We start from the raw sequence: 24,023 nt of genomic DNA on the forward strand, positions 1-24,023 counted from the left end.
CACAACGTGGATCTTTCACTCGTTCACTCGGTGAGGTAGTAAATTACAGTCAATAGACCTTCTCATGTTTGCTCTGCTGTGCCCCAACAGGTGACTTTAGTAAACTGAGTAGTAAGCTGAGAATTCATTACTAAGACTACCATGTAGAAAAACGATCATTTATTTATTTCAGTTTATCTTGATGAAACAATAAAAATCAGTCTGATCAAATAAAAACAGTCATTTGAGAATTTTGGTGTGAAGCCAAAAAAAAAAAAAGAAGCACTGATTTTGGTGGTGTTGATTGTCTAGAATGGACAAGCAGCTGTTTTTACTCCTGCAGCGTCACCATCTTCAACATCCTCAGTGCCATCGAGCCCTGGTCAGACGGGATCTATAAGGAAATAAAAGAAAGCTAGAGGGTTTTGAAATTATATATAGGGAGCTTTTAAGGAAATGGAAGTAGCCAACTTCCTCTTTAAGTCATACGTATATGACAGTGCAGTGAAATATATATATATATATATATATATATATATATATATATATATATATATATATATATATATATATATATATATATATATATATATATGTATGATGTACACATTTCCTTCTACAGCTTTAACTTTTTTCCTCCTGAAATTTCCTGTCATCATCCTCTACTGGTTGTTTTTTAACTAATGTGGAGTTTACCCTCACTGTAATGTTGATTTTATTAAAACATATTCTCCTTATACAGTAAATCACTCCAATTAAGTCAGAATTAAATCTACTTCATTACCATGTGTCCAGCTTTGAGGATCCAGTAGAAAGCAAAGTTCTTGTAGGTTTTATAAAAAGCTCCAGTTTGTCCGGTTGATTGCGGGTCTTCCAGCGCCGTCCATTTCATCTGGTTAAACTTTATAAGTCCGTCCCATTTTAGCTTTTTAACCCAAAGCTCCTGACCTGCAAAACATACACACAGACACACACACTGCTGTGTAATGCTGTTACTTATTAATGACACAATGATCTTCAAGCCTTCAACTTAAGTGTATTTGATATATGGAAAAAAAAACCTTTGATTTGACGAGGTTATATACAAACTTCATTAAATAGCTTCTGAAACAAAGGTGTTTGTGATACAATAGCTGATTTAGCATTTTTGTTTGCAATGTTCTGTCTATGATATTTATCATTTTCTCTGTGTGGAATTTTTGAAATTCAAGATTAAAAGAAATTTAGTTTGGCTTAAAACCAGACAGAAAACAGACAAAAGCAGACTGGTAATACTTGATTTACAGGAATGAAGTGACTTAAAAAGCACTTTGTACACAACAAACTAAGTATTGTCATTAGATATCATTTTTGTTCGTTACATTGTTTTGTCTGCAAAAGAATATGTGGGTTTATTTGTGAAACATACACTATACTGCCAAAAGTTTTGGGACACCCCTCCAAATCACTGAATTCCAGTGTTGTTTTTCAGGGGTTGGGCTCGGCCCCTTAAAAGGAACTCTTAATGCTTCAGCATACCAAGACATTTTGGACAATTTCATGCTTTCAAATTTGTGGGAACAGTTTGGGGATGACCCCTTCCTGTTCCAACATGACTGCACTCCAGTGCACAAACCAAGGTCCATAAAGACATGGATGAGTGAGTTTGGTGTGGAGGAACTTGACTGGCCTGCACAGAGTCCTGACCTCAACCTGATAGAACACCTTTGTGATGAATTAGAGTGGAGACTGTGAGTCAGGCCAAACTGAAACATCTGCTTGTACATACACATGAATGTAATATGGAGTTGGCTGCCCTTTGCAGTTATAACAGCTTCAACTCTTCTGGGAAGGCTTTCCACAAGGTTTAGGAGTGTGTTTATGGGAATGTTTGACCATTCCTCTAGAAGCACATTTGTGAGGTCAGGCACTGATGTTGGAAGAGAAGGTCTTGCTCACAGTCTCTGCTCTAATTAATCACAAAGGTGTTCTATCAGGTTGAGGTCAGGTTGAGGCCAGTCAAGTTCCTCCACACCAAACTCACTCATCCATGTCTTTGTGGACCTTGCTTTGTGCACTGGTGTGCAGTCTTGTTGGAACAGGAAGGGGTCATCCCCAAACTGTTCCCACAAAGTTGGGAGCATGAAAATGTCCAAAATGTCTTGGTATGCTGAAGCATTAAGAGTTCCTTTTACTGGAACTAGGGGGCCGAGTCCAACCCCTGAATTCAATGATTTGGAGGGGTGTCCCAAAACTTTTGACAATATAGTGTACATACACACGTTTATATTTTGTTTTTGTCTGTTACCCTGTAACAATACAATGGGGTCCTGTGTGTAACACTGACAAATTGTTTTGTTATATATATATATATATATATATATATATATATATATATATATATATATATATATATATATATATTTGCATGATTGTCAGTTACTGAGTATTAGATGAAAGAGCATAACATCTGACTTCTAACAAGAGCTTGTACTATAGCTTTTAAGAATTCTTTCTTTCTTTATTTAGCAGTCGATCTGATCACTCTACCTTTAAAAGCATCCTATAATATTTATTTTTAAATCTAAATCAATCATTAATGATGCGCTTTACCCATGGTGTCCACGATTAAGTCCAGCTGGCCGTTGTATACGGTCACATTCACTCCTTCAGCCAAAAGCTCATCAACAATGTCGATCACAGGCTTCATAAAGTCTCCAGACATGCTGGAAAACACATCCATAGACTGGCCTGGGCGCACACACACACACACACACACAACAAGCTAAGAATCTGTATGGATGTAACACTGACCTTCAAACACCATTTATAATGCTTTATAGAGCATAAATACACTGATAATATAGTCAGTGTGGCTGAAAGTAAATAAAAGAAGAGCTCATTTGTCATTTGTGATGTTTACTTAACACACGACTAATTTGTGTACAGCATCCCAAATGACGTGTTCTTTTACAATCTTGAGCACCGTTGATTTGGGATGCTGTACACAAATGGGGTGAACATCATGAATGATCATATTTCTTAAATTCACCTTCAGAAGCTTGATTGATTTTCATTATATTTTCTATAACAGCAGCTGAAGTAGCGTTTCTATGGTAACAACAGTCTAACGCACGGACACGCACGATGTGTAGGTTTTTTTTGTGGAGACGCTCGTTTATTTGCAGATAAATATTTACCTCCCCATGTCACATTTTTGGGAATGATGCCAAGCTTCTGCCTGATTGGTCCATTCATCAGCTCGTCGAGGGACTGGCCATGCAGCGGTCGGACATGTCGCCGTTGTAAAGCGGCTGTGATGCAGACAAGAAAGTAATAAAAACCATTAACCTTCGTAGGTTTAGATTTTACATTGTAAATTTTATTAAAAACAACAAGCACTATCATGTTTTATTCCTTATTTACACAATAGCCAGATATTACACAAGATATTTTCTGATTGGTTGATGGAATTGTATCATACAGAGATAGCCTTCATTTTCTGTGCTGGATTTGAGCAGGTCACTGTTCGGAGTGAGGATGTTGTAGAAATTCACTCCGTTGGTGTTCTGGAACAAAATTTAAATATTAGGTGTGTGTTTGAGGCATGTGATGAAATCCTATGAGGTGTGTTTATATTAGACTGTGAAAGAGCATGTGTATAAATCACCCATGAATGATATTTCTCATCCAATCCAAACCCCAGATTTCCACATGAGGTTAGACACTCACTCTGCCATTACTGCAACATTCCTACTACTGGCTGCTATAGTAATAACATGCATCAGTGGGTGGCTGATGAACTAGAATTCTAGAATATCTATTTTCTTGTCGCTAAAATGAAACATTCTGAAGGGAGATTTGGTTTGTGTATGTTTATCTACAAGAAGAAGCAGTGTGTGCTCTTTGCTGGATCAAATGCACTCTACTGTCCTCACTCTCATTAGTACCTGCTGCACAAATTTCACTGGACACGCCCACTTTTTCTAGTCACTAATGGTTTCTGTCGCTCATGTTGCCGGAATTTCAGCTCTCATGAAAATGAACATGAACACACTCTGTTTACTTTGTCCTGATTTGTTGTGTGTGTGAACATAGGAGCACTGAGAACCTTCTCACACACACACGATACAGCTTAGGTAAGACACTGCAGCACACCATGTTTGTGTTTGTGTGTGTTTGATGGTCTCTGACCTGCTCTACGACGTTCTCGGCAATGCCCCACAGCTGGGTGGCCGTGTCGTACTTCTCCTGCTCAACAGCACTCTGAACTGCTTTAGCCGCACGCATCACCTCACCCAGCCCAAAATCGTCCAGCAGGGACTGCACACACACACACACTTTAAATATCTATAGACCAATATACCAAATTTAACAATAACAAATATTTATGTACTTTACAAATGTTATCAGTAACTGAAAAAAATCATACAAATGTTTTTGAATTCCTGCCTTTTCAGGGTTTTCTGTAAAGAAGGCAACATGTGTGGGCATGCTGTTACTGAAAAATAATCAAAGCCCCGGGTTGTGTGAAGCAGCCTGATGCAAAGAAAAGTTAGTTACGCTCCCTATATTGATTATAAATTTGCATACCTGAGTGTTTTCTCCCTCTTAAACCACAGCAATGCATTTTTTCCAATTTATATTTGGAATATATATTATATATGTAATGTTGCTGACTGTCCATGAAACCAATTAGTTCCTATTATCACTTACATTATAGCAGCTATAAAGTGCCGTTCGACCAGATCAACAATTACACAAGCATACCTATTACTCAGATTAGTTCGATTTTTTTTCTAGCTCTGTGCTTAACCTGAGGTCATTTAAACAAACTAAACAAAAAAACTAGGGTGTTGAACAGCTTTACCTGGTAGTGTATATAATATTGTTGTGATGATGTGTTACTTACAGTGCTGTACAGGTAGGGTCCCCATGTCAGAACAGAGTCTGTAGGAAAAAAGGTGCTATTAGTGGCCATGTGTTTGAATTACACCAGACAAAGGAGACAAGACATTAATGAAATAAGCTTCGTGCATGTCTGGTACAAGGCAGACCAAAGGCAATGAGACCAATTAAAATATATTATACAAAGCACAATAAGAGTGTGTTCTATTCATAAGAAATAAATAACATTTCCACAGAATGTCTTTGAAAGTGTGACATGTCATGAATATCAAAAGTAAAACCAACTTTATTTAGGTAATATTAAATCATTAAATTACAAGAAACTTGAAAACACTGGAGCATTAATAAGATATCCTGTGCTCTTAACATTTACAGTTGAGGTCATAAGTTTGAATAGCTGAATCTGCAAAAATGGAAAGAATTGAAAAAAATGAAAATAAGAATGATCATAAAAACTGCATATAGCTGAAAAAGGTATTTCATGTAAAGATGTTTACATATACTTCACAAGATACAATAAGAACTGAGTTTATGAACCAGTTTAAATGTTTACACACGCTTGATTCTTAATACTGTGTGATGTAACTGGATGATCAGCGACTGTTCTTATGTTTTAGGAGAATTCTTTAAGAGACCCTTGTTTGTCCTGAGAAGTTAAACTGCCCACAGTTCTTCAGAAAAATCCTCCGGCTTCTGCAGATTCTTTTCTTTTCTAGTGTCTTTTGCATATTTGATCCCTTTCCAACAGTGACTATGTGATTTTTAGATCCATCTTTTCACACTGACGCTAACTGAGGGACTCTTACACGACTATTACAAAACATTCACTGATGCACAAGAAAGCAACAAGATTCATTAAGAGCTTATAATTTTGCTTTAAAGATCATATATTTTCATTTAGCACTGCCCTTCAGAAGCTACGTAAGATATTTACACATTTCCCAGAAGGTAAAATAACCAATTACATTGATCACCCTGTTTAAAAGTTTAACCACCCACCCAGCTCTTAACGTATCATGTTGCTTTCTTGAGCATCAGTGATTTCATGTTACAGATTTGGCAAGACTTGTGTAAACTTATGACCTTATATGTAACTTTTATTGTAATTTAATACCCTTAAATGGTATCAATTTGTGCACACAATAACTGTTCATGGCTTTCAGGTTTAAACTTCACTTCGGAGGCATCAGCCTGCAACAATATTTCTGTCTCGTTTTCTGTACTTTTAGGTATGAATATCTCAAACTGGACATTCATGATCTCAAATGAGCAAAATGGACACTATTTTGCTCATATGAAAGACACAATCCTCCATAGACACATAGATCAGTTGGTAAATCAGCACTTTTTATATCTAGACCTTTTAGCAAATCACGATTAATTCAATTTCCAGCCAGGAGAAAGATTTCCCTGTTGCATCAGTTACAGTAATTCTACATGACTCATCATTTGGTGGAACAGAACATCACATGCCCTTGTGCTACCTTTATACCCTAAGGACTTTGATCAGTATGTTACGACGACTCCTGTCTTTCTGATGACTTATCACATCTGCAAAAAAACTACATTCTCCTCATCCCTGCAGCGAGACATCTTATTGATGCTAGGTGACTTTCCATGGAAGGATTACACTGGAAAAAAACTATGTATAAAACTAAACTGTCTATGTTTTTGTAAAATACAGACCAAGAGGAGAAATCCAGGAGTCTCCCAGTGCCACGCCTGCAAAGTTACACTTGATGGAACCTTTCCTGATGGCCTACAGAGAGAGACAGAAAGAATCAATGATGTACTAATGCCTCTGAGCACACAGAAAAAAAAAACTATTACATACACTTAGCATCCTGTATAAAGGTTTGAAGACATTTACAGGAAGTAGATACAAAAACATACACGTGAACAGCAGATTTTAGAGATTAGACATGTACTTGTTGATAGTAAGGCCTGTTTTCATTCACAACCTGAAGGTGAGATTGCAAATCATAAGCGTGTTTCTATACCTTGGTGAGCTCCAGTGAAATAGCAGATGCCATTTTTCCTCCATAAGACTCAGAAAATATGTAGAAAGGGATACCCTGCACAAGAGAGGGGAAATATATAGTTATAGAGAGAACAACCTACTAATGTTCGGAATGACCTTATAAGATTTCAATCATACTGTATATAATAAACACACTTCCTGTGTTCAGTCTCAGACACATCAGTAGAGGCTACGTGTAATTGTGTGTTACCTGAAACTCAGTTTTTTTAGAGAAGAAGTGCTGCAGGAGGACCATCATGTCTGAAGCCACCATTGCAACGTCTTTAGTGAGAGCATCGTATGAGTCCGTGTAGCTGTAACCAGTTCCAACTGGATTATCCACGAATAAAACACTCGCGACATTCACCTACACACACAGACATCAACAATATATATTGCATATAGTGTCTCTCAACACTACAATTTCACCTTCAACCTCTTGACTCCTGATGTTCTGTGATATCCGTTCTGTTATAAGATTAGTCTAGACACTGTTGGGTTTCTGTATCTAGAGTACTGTGACTGTGTTCAACTGCTGGTGAGCAGGCCAGTAAGGAGGAGTGAGGGTTGTGAGCTGCTTGACAGTTTAGACTTCTCCAAAATAACAATGCAACGGCAATTAGACAACACAACTAAAGATTTTTTGATACGAAAACATACAACTGTTATGACAAATTTATAACATTTAAACCCTTTGTTTTTCATAAATATTGACTACAGACATACATTACACTACTATACATGGTATATAACAAGGGGTGTGTGTGTTCGTGCTTGCTTTTGTATTGACCAAGTCAGAGTTCTGTGCATTTAATGAAAGTAAATTCTTTTTAATAAGTAATAAATCTTTCTACACGCACCCAGGAGGTTTCTCTCGGCTGAAGTTTGGTGTCAAGAGGTCCAATTTCTGCAAAGTTTCCAAAACCGCAGCTTGACCCTCCAGGACCCCCCTGATCCAAGACAACAAGACTAAGTGATGCAATTACTTCAATATACCATTGCTGACCATCAATATAATCAAAATACTCAAAGAGACATCTGTTCCATGCTTACAAATGCATTCAAATTATTTCTGACTCATGGTGAGAAAGACTTTTACGAGTCACACCTGAAGCCACATGACCAGCGGCAGATCCTGAAAGCTGGATGAGGAGCTGTTAGCGTAGTAAAGCCACCAGAACATATGAGCTCCATCACGTACATCCACGTAATCCCATGCCTCTTTCCCCGAGACTGCGAGAGAAATGAGTGGGTATGAAAGCTTGTCAGATGAAGTTGGAAAGGAAAAAGGGATTTCACCCGGTGCACCTTTAACAGGAATGTGCAAATCATTGTGATGTAGCTAGCCAACAGGCTCAGTGAGGGTGGTTTCTTCTGGACTTATTTCTGTTCATGGAGCAAAAACATCCTTTTTCCATATTGTGTTGATATTCAGTATAACAGCACACTTGCTAGTGAAGGACTTTAATAGCACTAGCAATGTCCCCCGTGACGTCATCACAGCACACTGTCCTAATTTCGCACAGGAACCGGAACCAAGCACCAGACACTAAGTACATGACAAAATAGTTCGGTATAAACATAGTGAATGTGTTTCAGGATGGACTTTCTCTGTAAGAGCGGATACTTCCAGTGCTTTATTACAACGCTGCGGTACTCTGATATGACTAACACCAGATACACATTCACATGTAGCATTAAAACGGATCTTTCACTTTCATTATTCACCTGAAAGAAAAAATAATCTGTGCAGATTAAGACAACAGACACATATATAAAAGTATGATGGCTATTCCAAAGTAGTGCAGCGTTGCTACTCCAAATGGGAAAGAAATCTTGATCTCAGAAATAGTAAGGATCTTCTAAACCCTATACAAACGAATCAAAACAAATGATTCAATTACGGAACTGAAAACGGTTCATATGCAAACCAACAGAACTCACATCTTACCGTTTTAAACTCATAACATATCCAAGTACTGTGACTCTGCCTTAGTTAAAGAAGTTTCCTCTAGCAAAAGTGAATAATTACCTGTGTCAAAACAAGCTGTAAACAACAGTGTAGCGACTAAAAAAGCGCCAGTGCAGCACCGCGCCATCTTTACTGCCGTCTCTCGGGTCGGTTCCGCTCGGTTCCCGGTACCGACTCTCAAAACCTTCAACAACGCTGCTTGAAACGACAAGCGAACATCATATGACTCCTGAGTCAGCTGACACAAGTGGGGGACGGGGACGGAAACGGTTAGGGGCGGGGGTTTCCATTAAGTGTGTTCACAAAATACAGGTTTATTTGAATAGAGTCCATTAAATCATCCAGACAGGTACTGCAGACTCAGTGCTTTTCACTAAACAAACCAGGCTGCAAAATGTTCCTGCTATTCAAAACAACTCTGTAAGAATCCTTACACAGACATTACAAAACGATTCTTTGCACTTAATCATTGATCATATGACATGCTCACATGACAAGAAGAGTCACATTGTCTAATGACACATTATACACACATCTGTATGACTCTAGATTTAACATACATTTTATATATATATATATATATAGAATAGAATAGGATAGAACTTACTGAAGATGAATAAATTATGAGTATGTGCAATATATATATATATATATATATATATATATATATATATATATATATATATATATTGCACATACTCATAATTTATTCATCTTCAGTAAGTTCTATCCTATGAACGCCAGTACAGGATACCAGCCCATTGCAGGGAACCACATACACACACATTCAAACACTCATTCACCAATCCACCTACTGGTATTTGTGAGGTGGGAGAAAACTGGAGAACCCAGAGGACACCCACATGAACACAAATAGAGCATGCAGAGAAACTGTACAAAGACAGTATCCATGAATTTTGGGACTTTGGAGCTATGAACCAGCAACACTACCCACTCTGTACTGTACCTTGCCATTCTCTTTATCTGCTTACTCTGCACTTTCAGTTATTTGCTAATCTGCACTTGTACACACAATATTTAAGTGTTTGATTGCAAAAATAACAAAATGTCAGTGCAAAGAAGGAATAATGTTTTTCCCCTGTTAGCTTCTCCTACACAGCCTGGGAGCACTTTATGCATGCCATCATCCACTGGATCTTCAACAAACAGACATGATGACATGGTTGATTGTGGAAGACCTTAATTGTAGGCCACAGGCACCCAAACCTGGTCATGGAATACTGACTGTCCACTATAGCGTAATTACTACTGCTGGTACATTGAACCACTGACAGGTGAAGTGAAAAACATTAATTAACTTACTACAGTGGCATCTGTCAAGGGGTGGGATATATCAGACAGCAAATGAAAAGTCAATTCTCAAATTTACTGTGTTGGAAACTGGAAAATCCTGGTTGCTGTTGCAAAAAGGACATTATATTTACATTTACATTATTTACTGTCCAGTGTCACCATAATGAGGATGAGTTCCCTTCTGAGTCTGGTTCCTCTCAAGGTTTCTTCCTCATATCACCTCAGGGAGTTTTTCCTTGCCATTGTTGCCTCAGGCTTGCTCATTAGGGATAAAATATGGATAAAATAGTAACTTTAAACTTTTTGTTTTCTTTTCTATGGCCTCCAAATTCCAAATCTCAGTCCATTCGAGCACCTGGGGGATGTGTTGGACAGACAAGTCTGATCCACGGAGGCCTCATCTCACAACATACAGGACATGACAGATCTGCTGCTATTATATATTTGTGCCAGACAGCACACCTTCAGAGGTCTTGTTGAGTCCATGAGCTGTTTTGATGGTACAGGGGGGACCTACACAACATTAGTCAGGGGGTTTAAATGTTATGGCTGATTGGTGTATTTCTATAATAACATACATAGCCCCAGACAGTCAAACCACAAATGTTATTTAAAAAGAGACATTTATTTAATATTGACAGAAAAAGTCTTTAGTGTTAGCACTTTCTCAGTGTTTGCTGTCTCTTTTGCATTGTTTTCGAGAGAGGCATGTACTTTTAATGTTATGGCTGACTGGTGTATTAGCTTTATTAACTTCCCTGTCATGTTGCTGCCTAACATGTTGACCTTATTGTGTTTTTTTATGACAGAAAATTGGAGCTATGTGTGTATCTACAGGAACTTTGTTTAGCAAAATGTGAAACAGTGAAGCACTCAGTGAAGTGTACTCAGGCCACCCCTGAGGATGCCTGTGGGGTCACTTTAAAGGTTTTTGGTGTTTTCTCATTTGTTGTGTTCACATTTGCCCACAAAATGCTGACTTTAGACCATTTGGAACATGAAATGTGTTAAAATAATGTCAAAGGTACACCCTAAAAAAAAAAAGGTCCCCAATTAATCAAACGAATGAGGGGAAATTCATTTCCACAGTCGCGGTGACGTAATCAGCAAGTTCCCGTATGTACGAGCTCTTCCTGCGTTCTCCCAGGGAACATGGCGGCCTCCAGTCTCAACGCGGTTCGAGTTCGGCTGTATTTTGATTATCCTCCTCCCTGCATGCCCGACTGCCGCATGAGCTGGGTGCTGGTGGATCTGAATAAATGTCGCGTTGTTGCAGATTTGTGCAGCGTTATTAGAGAAAAGTTTGACTACAGCCGCAAAACAGTGTTAGACCTGTTCATTGAGAATTGTTTTCTTCCTCCTGCAGAGAACATCTATGTGGTTCGTGATAATGACAGTATAAGGTAACTTCTTTGACTTCTATTTCAGTGAATTCCGGAATAATTCCTAAATTGCAATCCAGTTTATTTTGTAGGTGAATGATTTCTTACTCCATGCTGAAATACTACCATGCCGAATTTGGCTTAAGTGTAGATTTGAGTCCAAATTAAATTGTATACCCAAAACAATCCACTTTCTATATTGGTAAAAAAAAAAATCCTAAAAATGTGTTAAGCTGATATTATTGATTGAAACCTTCTGTGGTTTCGAGCAGCATGTTCCCAGGTCCCAGTTGCCTAATTTTTGTGATATTCTACCCTAACCGGTTTAATTTACTGAAGGCAATTCCTTGAGGCAATTATTGCTGTTGTTTAGTTGCAGTTGTATTTGAGATGCTTCTTGTTTCCTTGTCTTTTTTACAGGGTGAAGGTGTCCAGTGTTTCTGGTGAGCATGAGGGGAAAAAAAGATTCAGAGAAGAAGGCGGCTTATTTCACACACCAGCCAAGAAGAACAGATGCGAAGCGATTGAGGCGAACGGTTTCCCCCAACCGGTGGGTGCAAAAAAGAAAAAGAAAAAACACAAAGCAAAGAAAAAGAAGCAGGAACAGCAACCAGTGGAGTGTGGAGAAGTGTTTAAAATAGCCATCCCCGCGAAAGAGCCTTCATCCTCAAAGTCCCAGACAAATAAGAGCAGCCAGAAAGCTTCAGCGTCTTCTAGCCTTACTAATGGAAAAGCGAATTCATCAGGTCCGTGTGATAAAAGCTCGGATTCTTCAGACAGCAGTGAGGATATTCCTCAAAAACCCTCTCCATCCAAGTCTAAATCCAAACGTACACAGGTTGCGGAATCCAAACGTCCTGTGACGAGAAAATCCTCGTCCTCAGACGATGAAGACGAAATAATCCCGGTGAAAAAATCTCCAAAACCTAACACAAGCTCCAAAACATCCACCAGTACGAAGACACCCAAAGAGCAGATGTCTTCTGTTCCAGCAAAATCCACTACAAACTCGACAGTGGCAAAGAAAACACAAACGGAGTCTTCTTCAGATTTGTCCTCGTCTGAAGATGAAGCTTCAGCAGCAAACGAGAAAGCAAACGTCCCCGTAAAATCCTCTTCCGTTCAACCGAAATCTGCTAACACTGCCATGAAAGCAAAACCTCAAACTATGACAGCTTCATCCTACTCATCCTCCTCCTCAGAAGATGATTCCGGAAAAGGGGGAAAATCTCCAGTTCAGCTAAAATCTCTCAGCAGCTCTAAATCTGTGTCCTTACTGCAAACACAGCCACCTTCCTCTGATCGCCAAGGTGAAGCCAGCAAAATCTCCACCTTAAAAAAACCTTCCGGAAATCCTAAAATGTCCAAAACGCAAACATCTTCAGATTCCTCCTCATCCTCTGAAGATGAGGTGGGCAATGCGAATGTCCCTGAGACACCCAAACCCTGTAAACCTGTGCCAGCCTCGTGTGCTGTGGTAGAAAACGGTGCATGTCAGACTCCGTCCACTCCAGTAGGGACGATGCTTCAGGACAACAAGGACAAAGCGGAGAGCTCGGATTCGTGCAGCAGTGACACGGAGCTGGTGATAAGGAGGCCAAACCCTCAGCTCATGGCTGGTTTGACCCCACGGGGGAGGGGGCGGGGATTCATAGACAGGGTGAAAGGTCGAGGAGGGGCCAGGGGTGGCTTTGGCAGGGCCAGAGGAACACCTTGGAAGCAGAACTTTCATTATAACTATGACAATGAAGAGCAGAGAAAGCAGAAAGATATCCAAACGAATAAAAGCATGCTGCTGCAGGTGAGAAAATGTGTCATAAAATTATGTACAAACTTCTGAAACCATATCAAATGACATAAGTTGGTCCCAAATGACGTTCTATACACTTCACACTATGCACTCTAGAGTCTAGTGTATGAGTTTTAGAAAGGTTAGGGTTGTCCCAATAGAACAGTTTTTTACTAACCTGGAAGTATAAGCCATTTCCCAGTCAATGGCAATGGACTGATTTGATTGACATTTTTGAAATGGTGAAAAATAAATCACACATTTAACCATACATCACTTGTAAGATCCCTTGTTCACCAGTGTCAGTGTCTGGTAGCTCCGCCTCTCTTCCACTACTTAAGCAAAGCTGTGAGAGTTGAGTGCATGAAGTGTTCAACATTCCACTACTGTGTGTTCTGTTGTAAGTGTGTAAGTGCTTAAATCATAGCTGGAACAAGACGATGACACTTAGTGAGTTTTGTAACAATACTACAATGTGTTTGTAAAATACAACATATTACACATAATTCAAAATGGCAGACATGGCAAAGTTGGCAATTATTTGACTCTGTATGTCTCAGTGAATCTAGAGGTACTATGTCCATAAATGATGAGCTGAGCAAAATTTGTGAAGGTCTTCTGAACAGTTATTTCAGTTGAATAAGTGCATCATCTGGGTATTTGAAGTCAATTTCATCTTTTTGGAATCTTATCAGTGTGAACACATCACTCACACTTTATGCGGAATGATGCAGAATAGTACAGAAGTATGTGATTTGGGACACACCTAATATTTTGTGTATGTATTTGTGTTTGCTTGTGTGTCTTTGTGTGTTGCAGAATCCTCCAGAGCCGAGTCCCAGGCGGGATTACAGTACTCTACCTCTCCTCGCGGCTCCTCCTGCAGTGGGACAGAAAATAGTTTTTAAGGTAAGGTGTGTGTGTGAGAGGGAAATTCATGTGCCCTTTCAAGCACACTGTTATTTTAAAGTGAAATGGTTATTAAAGGCTTTTGTGATCTTGTAAGACTTGTGTTTTTAACCATTTATTATTATATATCACCGGCCTCCTGGTGGTCCAGAGGCAGGATCCTGCTCTCTCATTGCTGCGGCCCGGGTTCAATTCCTGGGCAGGGCACCACCCCAGCCACTGAAGAGTTAACTCTCAGTGCTGGTCCCAAGCCCGGATAAAAATGGGAGGGTTGCGACAGGAAGGGCATCCGGCGCAAATCATGCTGATCGAATGATCCGCTACAAAAACAGCAAACCCTGCCATTGCGCATGACAAACGCTAGGATAAGAAAAAATATATCACCCCGAAGTCTAGACTAGTGTTTGGGAGATCATTAGGAATGCTGGTTCAATGATTCTTATTAAAGCTAGATCTACATTCTGTTTATCTGGACCGGAGAGGCAGAAAGAGGGAGAGAGTTTTTATGCAGTTAGTAAACAGTAAAGTTCCTTAAGAATATCTTGTTTTAACCTTTTAGTCCTCCGTATCTAAAGCATTCAGATTGAACTCCATAATGGAAAGTGTTCAAAGGTTATATTACCTTTTTTTTTTTTTTTTTTTTCTTTTCTTCAAATTAATCCTTTTTGAGTAACTAAGTACCTTTCGTGAACTGTGTGTCTGAAATTTCAATAACTGCATTGAAGTAAACCTATTTTTAGAGAAGAACAGGTCAGAGTTATGTAGTTAATGTTTTATTTATTACACTGCTGCCTTTATTATTTATTGATCTGCTCCATTTCTTTTCCCCCTACAGCTTTTAGAGCTCACAGAGAACTACACGCCAGAAGTGTCGGATTATAAAGTAGGTAACACTGTTAGTACACTTCTTCTAGCACCGACACTTGATCTAGAACCACAAAAAAATAAACGCAGATCTGTTTCAACTTCATACAAAATGTACACACACGCATGCACACACACACAGCATGAGCAGTTCTCATATAAATACAACTTCCTTTTATCACTAACACTGATGCACCTCTGCTTTCATCCTGTTTCCTTTTGTCCATGAGCTTGTTTCATTGTTGTATAACTCACTTCTAAAACCCTTTATTGTTGCTCTTATAATAATTGTGGAGCATCAGATCCCTGTGAAAAAACTGTTAGAGTAGAAACTCTTTACCTTCTATCTAGTGCATGTGGTTTAAAGCACAACCAGTACAACTGTCATAGATGTTATAATAGCAAATGAATCAACACCTTCTCACCTTTTAGATTCAGTGCTGTGGTAGAAATAAGAATAGATCTGCGTAGAATATCAGTGTGACGTTTGTGCCTGTCAGTTTCAGCATCACCTCAGAACATCTCTGAATCAATTTGTATTGATTCCCATGCTGCTTTAAATAGATCGAGATGATGTGAGCAGAGGAGACTTCCCTAGTCTTCCACCTGCAATGTTTGTGTCTGTCTGTTTTTCCTTAATGGTTTTCTAGTAAACAGAGGGACGTGATCATGTTACCATCGTTAAATGATCCTGTCTAATTCAGCGTCTGTATTTTTTCCCCCAGGAAGGAAAGATCATTGGTTTTAATCACAGCACTAACATGATTGAACTGGAGCTTCTGACGCAGAGTCAAGGTAAAGGATTACAGCTCAGTCGCTGTACACTCACTGAACACTATTAGGAACATCTGTTTCATGCAGTTGTCTAATCAGCCAGTCATGTGACTGAAGGATGCAGTAATCAGACAGAACTCTTTACAATTGTGGTGAGCAGAAAAGCAGATCAGCATGCACCGAGCACTGAAGCTTGAGGTGGATGAGCTACAAAGCAGAAGACCACACTGACGTCTACTCCTGTCACCCAACAGGAAGGGGGCACAGGATAATTAGAATCTGTCTGTCTGTCTTCCTTCCTTCCATCCTTCCATCCATCCATCCATCCATCCATCCATCCATAACTGTCTTGTTTTAAAGTCCTAATTTAGTCCATCACATTTTATCCACATTCTGCTTGTTGATGTGAAGCTACTGCTTCATATCTCCATGATTTTATACACTGCACTGGCTGATTAAATAGTTGCATGAATGAGTAAAGTGCTGTGTATGTATATACACTATATTGCCAAAAGTATTCACTCACCCATCCAAATAATCAGAATCAGGTGTTCCAATCACTTCCATAGCCACAGGTGTATAAAATCAAGCACCTAGGCATGCAGACTGTTTTTACAAACATTTGTGAAAGAATGGGTCGCTCTCAGGAGCTCAGTGAATTCCAGCGTGGAACTGTGATAGGATGCCACCTGTGCAACAAATCCAGTCGTGAAATTTCCTCGCTCCTAAATATTCCACAGTCAACTGTCAGCTGTATTATAAGAACGTGGAAGTGTTTGGGAACGACAGCAACTCGGCCACGAAGTGGTAGGCCACGTAAACTGACAGAGCGGGGTCAGCGGATGCTGAGGCGCATAGTGCGAAGAGGTCGCCAACTTTCTGCAGAGTCAATCGCTACAGACCTCCAAACTTCATGTGGCCTTCAGATTAGCTCAAGAACAGTGCGCAGAGAGCTTCATGGAATGGGTTTCCATGGCCGAGCAGCTGCATCCAAGCCATACATCACCAAGTGCAATGTAAAGCGTCGGATGCAGTGGTGTAAAGCATGCCACCACTGGACTCTAGAGCAGTGGAGACGCGTTCTCTGGAGTGACGAATCGCGCTTCTCCATCTGGCAATCTGATGGACGAGTCTGGGTTTGGCGGTTGCCAGGAGAACGGTACTTGTCTGACTGCATTGTGCCAAGTGTAAAGTTTGGTGGAGGGGGGATTATGGTGTGGGGTTGTTTTTCAGGAGCTGGGCTTGGCCCCTTAGTTCCAGTGAAAGGAACTCTGAATGCTTCAGCATACCAAGACATTTTGGACAATTCCATGCTCCCAACTTTGTGGGAACAGTTTGGAGCTGGCCCCTTCCTCTTCCAACATGACTGTGCACCAGTGCACAAAGCAAGGTCCATAAAGACATGGATGACAGAGTCTGGTGTGGATGAACTTGACTGGCCTGCACAGAGTCCTGACCTCAACCCGATAGAACACCTTTGGGATGAATTAGAGCGGAGACTGAGAGCCAGGCCTTCTCGTCCAACATCCGTGTGTGACCTCACAAATGCGCTTCTGGAAGAATGGTCAAAAATTCCCATAAACACACTCCTAAACCTTGTGGACAGCCTTCCCAGAAGAGTTGAAGCTGTTATAGCTGCAAAGGGTGGACCGACGTCATATTGAACCCTATGGATTAGGAATGGGATGTCACTTAAGTTCATATGCGAGTCAAGGCAGGTGAGCGAATACTTTTGGCAATATAGTGTATGCTTGTATATTACTGTACATCATTTTGTTGTGTACATACACAAGATACATAATACATTCTAGACTGATGCTTTATCACTTACCTATCTGGGTAATTACTTTATATTATACCGCCGCATTGCTGAATGCTTGATTCTGATTGGTCAGGTGTTAATTCAGCTGGCAGTAATTCAGCTGCATTTTATATTAGCATGCTTTTATAGTAACAGGATATTATATATTGACCATGTTATTACTGATCTGGTGAAATTATCTGTGAGGAGACAGCAGCCTCTGTCGTCGTAGCATAATACACCATCGTTAATCACTTGGTGAAAAGGAGCAGTGGCATTCATATTGTGCAAAGTTATTATATTGTATATATTAATTAGTCAGAGATTTTACATCTTTGCAACAGAAATGTGCATAGGGCTGTTATGGCATTATTTCTTTTAACTCGAAAAGGGATTTGGAATGTCTTTATTTTCTTTATTCCCTGTCATTCCTTCATATCGTGGAATTTTCAATGGAAATAAATTCCTTGCTTACATTGGATATTTGTCACCCTAAATAAGCTTTAAACCTCGGATACGATGTGCATTGTGTTCAATATGTTTAATCTCAACCTTGCCTGATCTACACTGTTTGTTTCTTGTAGCCCGAGCTGAACCTGGGAAGTTTGATCTGGTGTATCAGAACCCAGATGGCTCTGAGAGAGTGGAGTATGCGGTCACTCTTGGTTCTCAGGTAATACACATGCACGCATTCCCCAAACCACAGATTAGGATTTTGCAGAGATTTTTACATCAATATCTCTAAATACTGGGTTTTTGTCCTGGAAAATATATTATAATGCAAATCATTTTTACAACTTTCAAATGTTGGTGTTTTTTCTTCCCCAAGTCCCCCTTTTTATTTCCTTAGGTTTTCTAGACTCACTTCCTTTTCAAAATGTCACATTTATGACTAACAGGAAGAGTAATTAAAGTGAAACAGGCAATTTGCAAAATGCCATAATGTGTGAATGTGAGTGTTATAACAGTTCTATATTTGTGTTGTTCATAGCTGACTGAGCGTTGGGAGTCTCTGATTGAGCCCAGGCTTATCGTACAGAACACAGGCTGAGAAAAGTTTTGAATTTTCATCTGATTTTTGTTCTTAAGTGGCACTTTTGTATTACAATGCATTTTAAGTGAATGTGAATAGTAACTGAATAAATACTTTTTTTTTATTTATTCAAATGTGTGGTGTTTCTCATTTTCTGAAATGTACATGCAGACAGGAGAAATATAAAGTACCGTATTGCACTTACATATATAAGAATAAACGAGAACATTTTGTGAAGAAAAATACACCATACTGAATGAATTTCCTGTGGAAATGTTGTTTTATTTACTCTCATTTAACTGTAATTATGCAGTGGTCCTCAAGATAATGGCCAGGGGAGTTCAAAATGGAAATCTAACCAGACAAATTATTCACTTGCAGATCTCAAACCATTTACCATTAATCAAATGAAATAATATTCTCACAAGACAAATTTACAAATATATACACTATGTGGACACATGAGCATCACAGCCATATTTGGTTCTTCTCCAAACTGTTGCCACAAAGTTGTAAGCAGAATAGTCTAGAATGTCTTTTCATGCTTTAACATTAAGATTCCTCTTTACAGCATGACAATGTCCCTGTACACCAAGTGAGGTTCATAAAGACATGGGTTGCGAGGTTTTCCTGTAAACCTTAAGTAGCCTTCCTAAAGCCCTGTCCTTGAGCCCTCTAGACATCTTTGGGATGAAATAGAATGCTGACTGCACCCCAGGGCTTCTCACCTGCACAACCATTCTCCAAAATCTATTGGAAAGCCTTTCTAGAAGAGTGGAGGCTTATGTCAGAAGGCCAGGCCTTCTCACCTGATAATAGCTATGCTCCAAAATCTAGTGAAAGGGCTTCCCAGAAGAACTGAGGCTTGTGTAACAGTAATGGGGGGACCACTCCACAGTGATGTGCACAGTTGTGGAAATAGATGTTCAACAAACACATGGTGTAATGAAAAGATGTCTATATACCTTTGCCCATGTAGAGTATACCCTATACAGGTGTATTTCTTACCCTTTCAGTACATAAGTCACATCCAACCACATGGTGTCTCCTGTAAATGCCTGAAAAACAGGGCTCACTATCTCGTCACTGAAAAATACAATGTACGCAAATATCACATGGCAGCAGTTAGGTGTAAAATCATGTATATACAGGTTACGTATTCAAACATCAGATCTTTGGCCATGGCATGGTTGTTGGGACTTGCTGGAGATATTTATCCCCTGCGATTTTCAGACAATCGCTAGAATTTACACAACAAAACATATTCAGTGAATAGCAACTGTCAGGGTGGAAACACCTTGAGATAGGTTAGGGAAGAACTGAACACCAACAGCCACCCTTTACAACCATGGTGAGCAGAAAAGCATCTCAGAATGAGTAGAAGAACAGGGATCTGAGGTTACATATTGTCGAAACACACCAAAATGTACAGTTTTGGCAGATATAGAAATAGAAACAGACCAGGTTATTTCACCAGATAGCTTTAACAAATTGCTTATAGAGAGAAATGTCCCTGATATTAAGTACACTCAGGTTCATAATAATATTAAAGGTCTGGAAAACAGGAATTCCTCACACAATTTTTTTTTGCAAAGAACAAATTGCTAAATTTTGCAACTTATGTAAATGTTTTAACGTGTAAATATAATTATTTGTACTTTTTTTTTTAAAGGAAGGGAGCTAGTAATTCTGGAATTTTAATTGCAGGGCCACAGAATGTTGTTGTAACATGTATTATATTAATTTAGAATATTTTATGTGTGACTGTTGAGACTTATTTCTGTCAGGAAATGTGGAAAAGTGTAGTTTTAAAGGATTTTCAAAATAAAATGTTTTGCTTCATTGTTTACCACGACTAGCCATTTAGCTCTTAAATGACGTCGTCGTAGCGCGCTCTCTTCGCGCGCGCCCCTGTACCTCAGTTTTAAGGCGATCAGGAAGTGGGCGGAGTCTCTGTTTGGCGTCACCACCATCACCCTCCCTCTGATCATATGGTGCTGATGATGCTGATGATGATGACGAGGACGCTGCTGTTGCTGATGATGACGATGATGATGAAGCCAACAGTAAAGCATAGAGAGCTGAGATGATGGCAGTGACACTCCAGCGCTCACTGATGTTCATTTAATCGTGTTTTGAACGATATTGGTGATAATAACGATGGAGGGCATTTCCTCTCCCAGGCCTGAGCATCTCGTGCTGTTAGTAAATAAGCTGAAGGAAGTGTTCGACATGTGTGATGAAGATGAAGACGGATTTATACGAGTTGAGCACTTCGTGCATCTCGGAAGACAGTTCGGCCAAACGGATGAGGAGGTAAAACTGCCTGCCCCCCCCCCTTTTTTTTCTTTTACCTATGTAGTCTTCATATTAAATTTTTTAGCTGGTGCTTAGATGGTGTTCTATTAGTCATTTGTGATCTGTGTTAGTTTTGTGTTAAGTCACACTTGTTTAGTAATAATTGTTATCATCACTACAGGTCTCTGTCAAGCTGTGTGTGTGTGTGTGTGTGTGTGGTCTCAGTCAAACAGGTTGGCATTACTCATTTTTGACATGCATTTTCAGCCAGATAGTTGAATTTCACATGATGCTGGATGAGTGTGACACAAACTGGCTTGCCTCGACTGTATTTATTTATATCCTGAATGATTGCTCGATATTGTGCTGTTGTTGTTGTTGCACTTGTTATGGCACACAGCTTTCTGCTATACTGATTATTTGCAGGAGTCTGCTCGGTGATTAAACACATGATGAGACATGGGTGATTAATAGTATGTGTAGGTGTTATATGAATATCATATAAATGTTTTTCACATTCTTTTTGTAAAAGAGATCCGGGGCATTTAATATCGATGAGTGGTGATTATTAGAACACAAACGTGACCAGTAGTTAAACAGAGTTCAGCATTTCTGGCCTGCAGAGATTGCCTCACCACAAGATTATCCTCTCCAATTAGTGCACGATTGTCATACAGAATAATTAATTACTCGCTTTTTGAACTAAAACAGTGCAGCATTATGTCCTCTGTGAATGAGGGAATCTTCAGTGATGCCTGTGACATGAAAGTATTTGTTTCTTCTTCTTTGTGTGCAGTGAATAGTTTATGAACATGGCTGGTTATGTAGGTTACATTTCATTATTTAATGCTGTTTGACAGACAGGCAGACAGACAGACAAGTAGACAGACAGTTAGACAGGCTGACATAGAAAACATATAAAGAGACATGCTGACAGACATACTGACAGACAGACAGTCTGAATGACAGACAAAGAGACATGCTGACAGGCAGACAGACAGACTGACAAACATGCTGACAGACAGGCTAACAAACATGCAGACATACTGACAGACAGACAAACATGCTGACAGACAGACAAACATGCTGACAGGCAGACATACTGACAGACAGACTGACAAACATGCTGACAGACAGACAGACATAATGACAGACAGACTGACAAACATGCTGACAGACAGACAAACATGCTGACAGACAGACAGACATAGACAGACAGACTGACAAACATGCTGACAGACAGACAAACATGCTGACAGACAGACAGACATAGACAGACAGACTGACAAACATGCTGACAGACAGACAGACATAGACAGACAGACTGACAAACATGATGACAGACAGACAGACATGCTGACAGACAAACAGACAAACATGCTGACAGACAGACTGACAAACATGCTGACAGACCGACAGACAGGTCTTTATTGATGCTGGAGGAGAAATTGCAATGTTCCAGAACAAAGCCCAATGACACAGTTGGGAAATAAGTGATAAGGCAATCCGTCTACTCTGTAGGTAAATAAAAAAGAAAAAGCACAGGAATGACCCTCAGGGTGTGTGTGTAACAGTTTAACAGCGCCATCATGCTGAGTACTGACCGTCCTGTACGGTCATCCTGTGATTAAGATGTCGATTGTATGGCCAGTAAACCAAATAATGTGTTTCCTTTACACATTTAGTGACATGATAAATGGCAGAGCCTGCAGACTCTTAGAGTCGCTGTGCTGAGGAGAAAAGCAGCAAAATTTCCCCAGGTTACACCAGCAACACTACTGCACAGCAAACATTAGGGGATGTAATAGAAATGTTGTGCAGGTCTAGTACATAGAAAAATATAATCCATCATCCAAATAATTTATTATTAATATTATTATTATTATTATTGTTAGTTTTGTTCTGGATAGATACATAGGGAATTCATATACGCTGGCTTCAGTAAGAGAGCACAGAGGGCATGTTTGTCTCAGGCCTCCAAGGCTGGGGGTTTGATTCCTGCCTTCTCCCTGCGTATGTGTGTGGAGTTTGCATGTTCTCCCTGTGCTCTGGGGTTTTGTAAAATTGCAAGCACAGGGACCGACAATAACATTTAGCTACACACGAAAATTGTAATTCATTCACAGGAACATTTACACAATTCATTTCACAATTCATGGTAAAATAAAAAATTGACTATTATTTCAGAAAAAAAAACATTATTCCTACTCCTGAATGTGTATAAATTCTGCATAAAAACACAAACTAATATAAACCTTGAACGATCGAATTTCCATCATATTATTCACACAGATTTCAGCACTGCTATATATGGATTATTTTGCTTATTTAGCATTCAGCAGATGCCCTTATCCAGTCTAAAAGCACGTTCTCATGCTAGTTCAGAGCTCTACGAACACCTTTATGAGGTTTTATGAAACCAAGTTGTTTTATACTGTTAACATTAATTAAAGAATATGAAACATGAAGAAATCGAGCCAACACAAACCCATAAAATTAAGTCAAATAAAACTAGCCGTTCAATTATGACTGCTGTTTATGAAATGCTGTCACAAGCTGGTTTGTCTCCATATAGACGTAACCCTAAACAGTTCTCTCAGCTGAAGGAGAATTTAACCCTGAGGATGAAAGCTGGCTTATAAATTCGGGACTCTTTGCCCTTAGCGTCTTCTTTTCATGCTGTGCAACACTTTATTCGAGGCAGCACTACGTGATAAGTGACCGATCTGGGATGTTTCATGCTGTGATGTGCTGATGTGCTAACATCAGGGTTCCTAAGAGACTTATATACTTTAATGACACAGAATGCTTTTCCAGATGGTGCATTATTGTCTGTCTGGTAGACAGTAACAGAAATGCTTTGAATTAAAAAAAAATGGCATTTTCCATGTGTGATATACTTGGTGCCCAAAATCCCCTAGATACAGTAGTTTTTTTCTCTGCTTTCATATAAAACAAATTTTCTTCACCTCAATTTCATTTTGTCTTTAATTTGACCTTT

At 39.4% G+C, this 24,023-nt stretch overlaps 3 protein-coding genes across 3 annotated transcripts in view; 2 read left to right on the forward strand and 1 right to left on the reverse strand.

Moving 5' to 3' along the window:
- Window positions 1-144: 144 nt before the first annotated feature.
- On the reverse strand, window positions 145-9,137 carry scpep1 (serine carboxypeptidase 1). Its single transcript, XM_058411152.1, has 13 exons — window positions 8,919-9,137; window positions 7,995-8,119; window positions 7,747-7,836; window positions 7,098-7,253; window positions 6,867-6,941; window positions 6,553-6,625; window positions 4,871-4,908; window positions 4,153-4,281; window positions 3,443-3,527; window positions 3,159-3,272; window positions 2,572-2,709; window positions 764-927; window positions 145-373 (listed from the first exon to the last, which is right to left on the reverse strand). The coding sequence occupies exons 1-13, from the start codon at window positions 8,983-8,985 to the stop codon at window positions 311-313; spliced, it is 1,317 nt and encodes a 438-aa protein (XP_058267135.1). The 5' UTR covers window positions 8,986-9,137; the 3' UTR covers window positions 145-310.
- Window positions 9,138-11,290: 2,153 nt separating this feature from the next.
- Window positions 11,291-18,852, forward strand: coil (coilin p80). Its single transcript, XM_058375747.1, has 7 exons — window positions 11,291-11,575; window positions 11,975-13,355; window positions 14,163-14,252; window positions 15,088-15,135; window positions 15,842-15,911; window positions 18,276-18,364; window positions 18,683-18,852. Exons 1-7 carry the CDS (start codon window positions 11,325-11,327, stop codon window positions 18,740-18,742), a joined length of 1,989 nt encoding a protein of 662 aa, XP_058231730.1. The 5' UTR covers window positions 11,291-11,324; the 3' UTR covers window positions 18,743-18,852.
- Window positions 18,853-20,743: 1,891 nt separating this feature from the next.
- rab11fip4a (RAB11 family interacting protein 4 (class II) a) overlaps window positions 20,744-24,023 on the forward strand; it is a 49,477-nt gene continuing 46,197 nt past the window's right edge. Inside the window, exon 1 of the mRNA XM_058403651.1 lies at window positions 20,744-21,040. Within this exon, the coding sequence (XP_058259634.1) occupies window positions 20,885-21,040 (156 nt within the window). The 5' untranslated portion in view covers window positions 20,744-20,884. The remainder of the gene's footprint in view (window positions 21,041-24,023) is intronic.

Source organism: Hemibagrus wyckioides, linkage group LG02 (assembly GCF_019097595.1).
Source record: "Hemibagrus wyckioides isolate EC202008001 linkage group LG02, SWU_Hwy_1.0, whole genome shotgun sequence".
Taxonomy (NCBI): Eukaryota; Metazoa; Chordata; class Actinopteri; order Siluriformes; family Bagridae; genus Hemibagrus; species Hemibagrus wyckioides.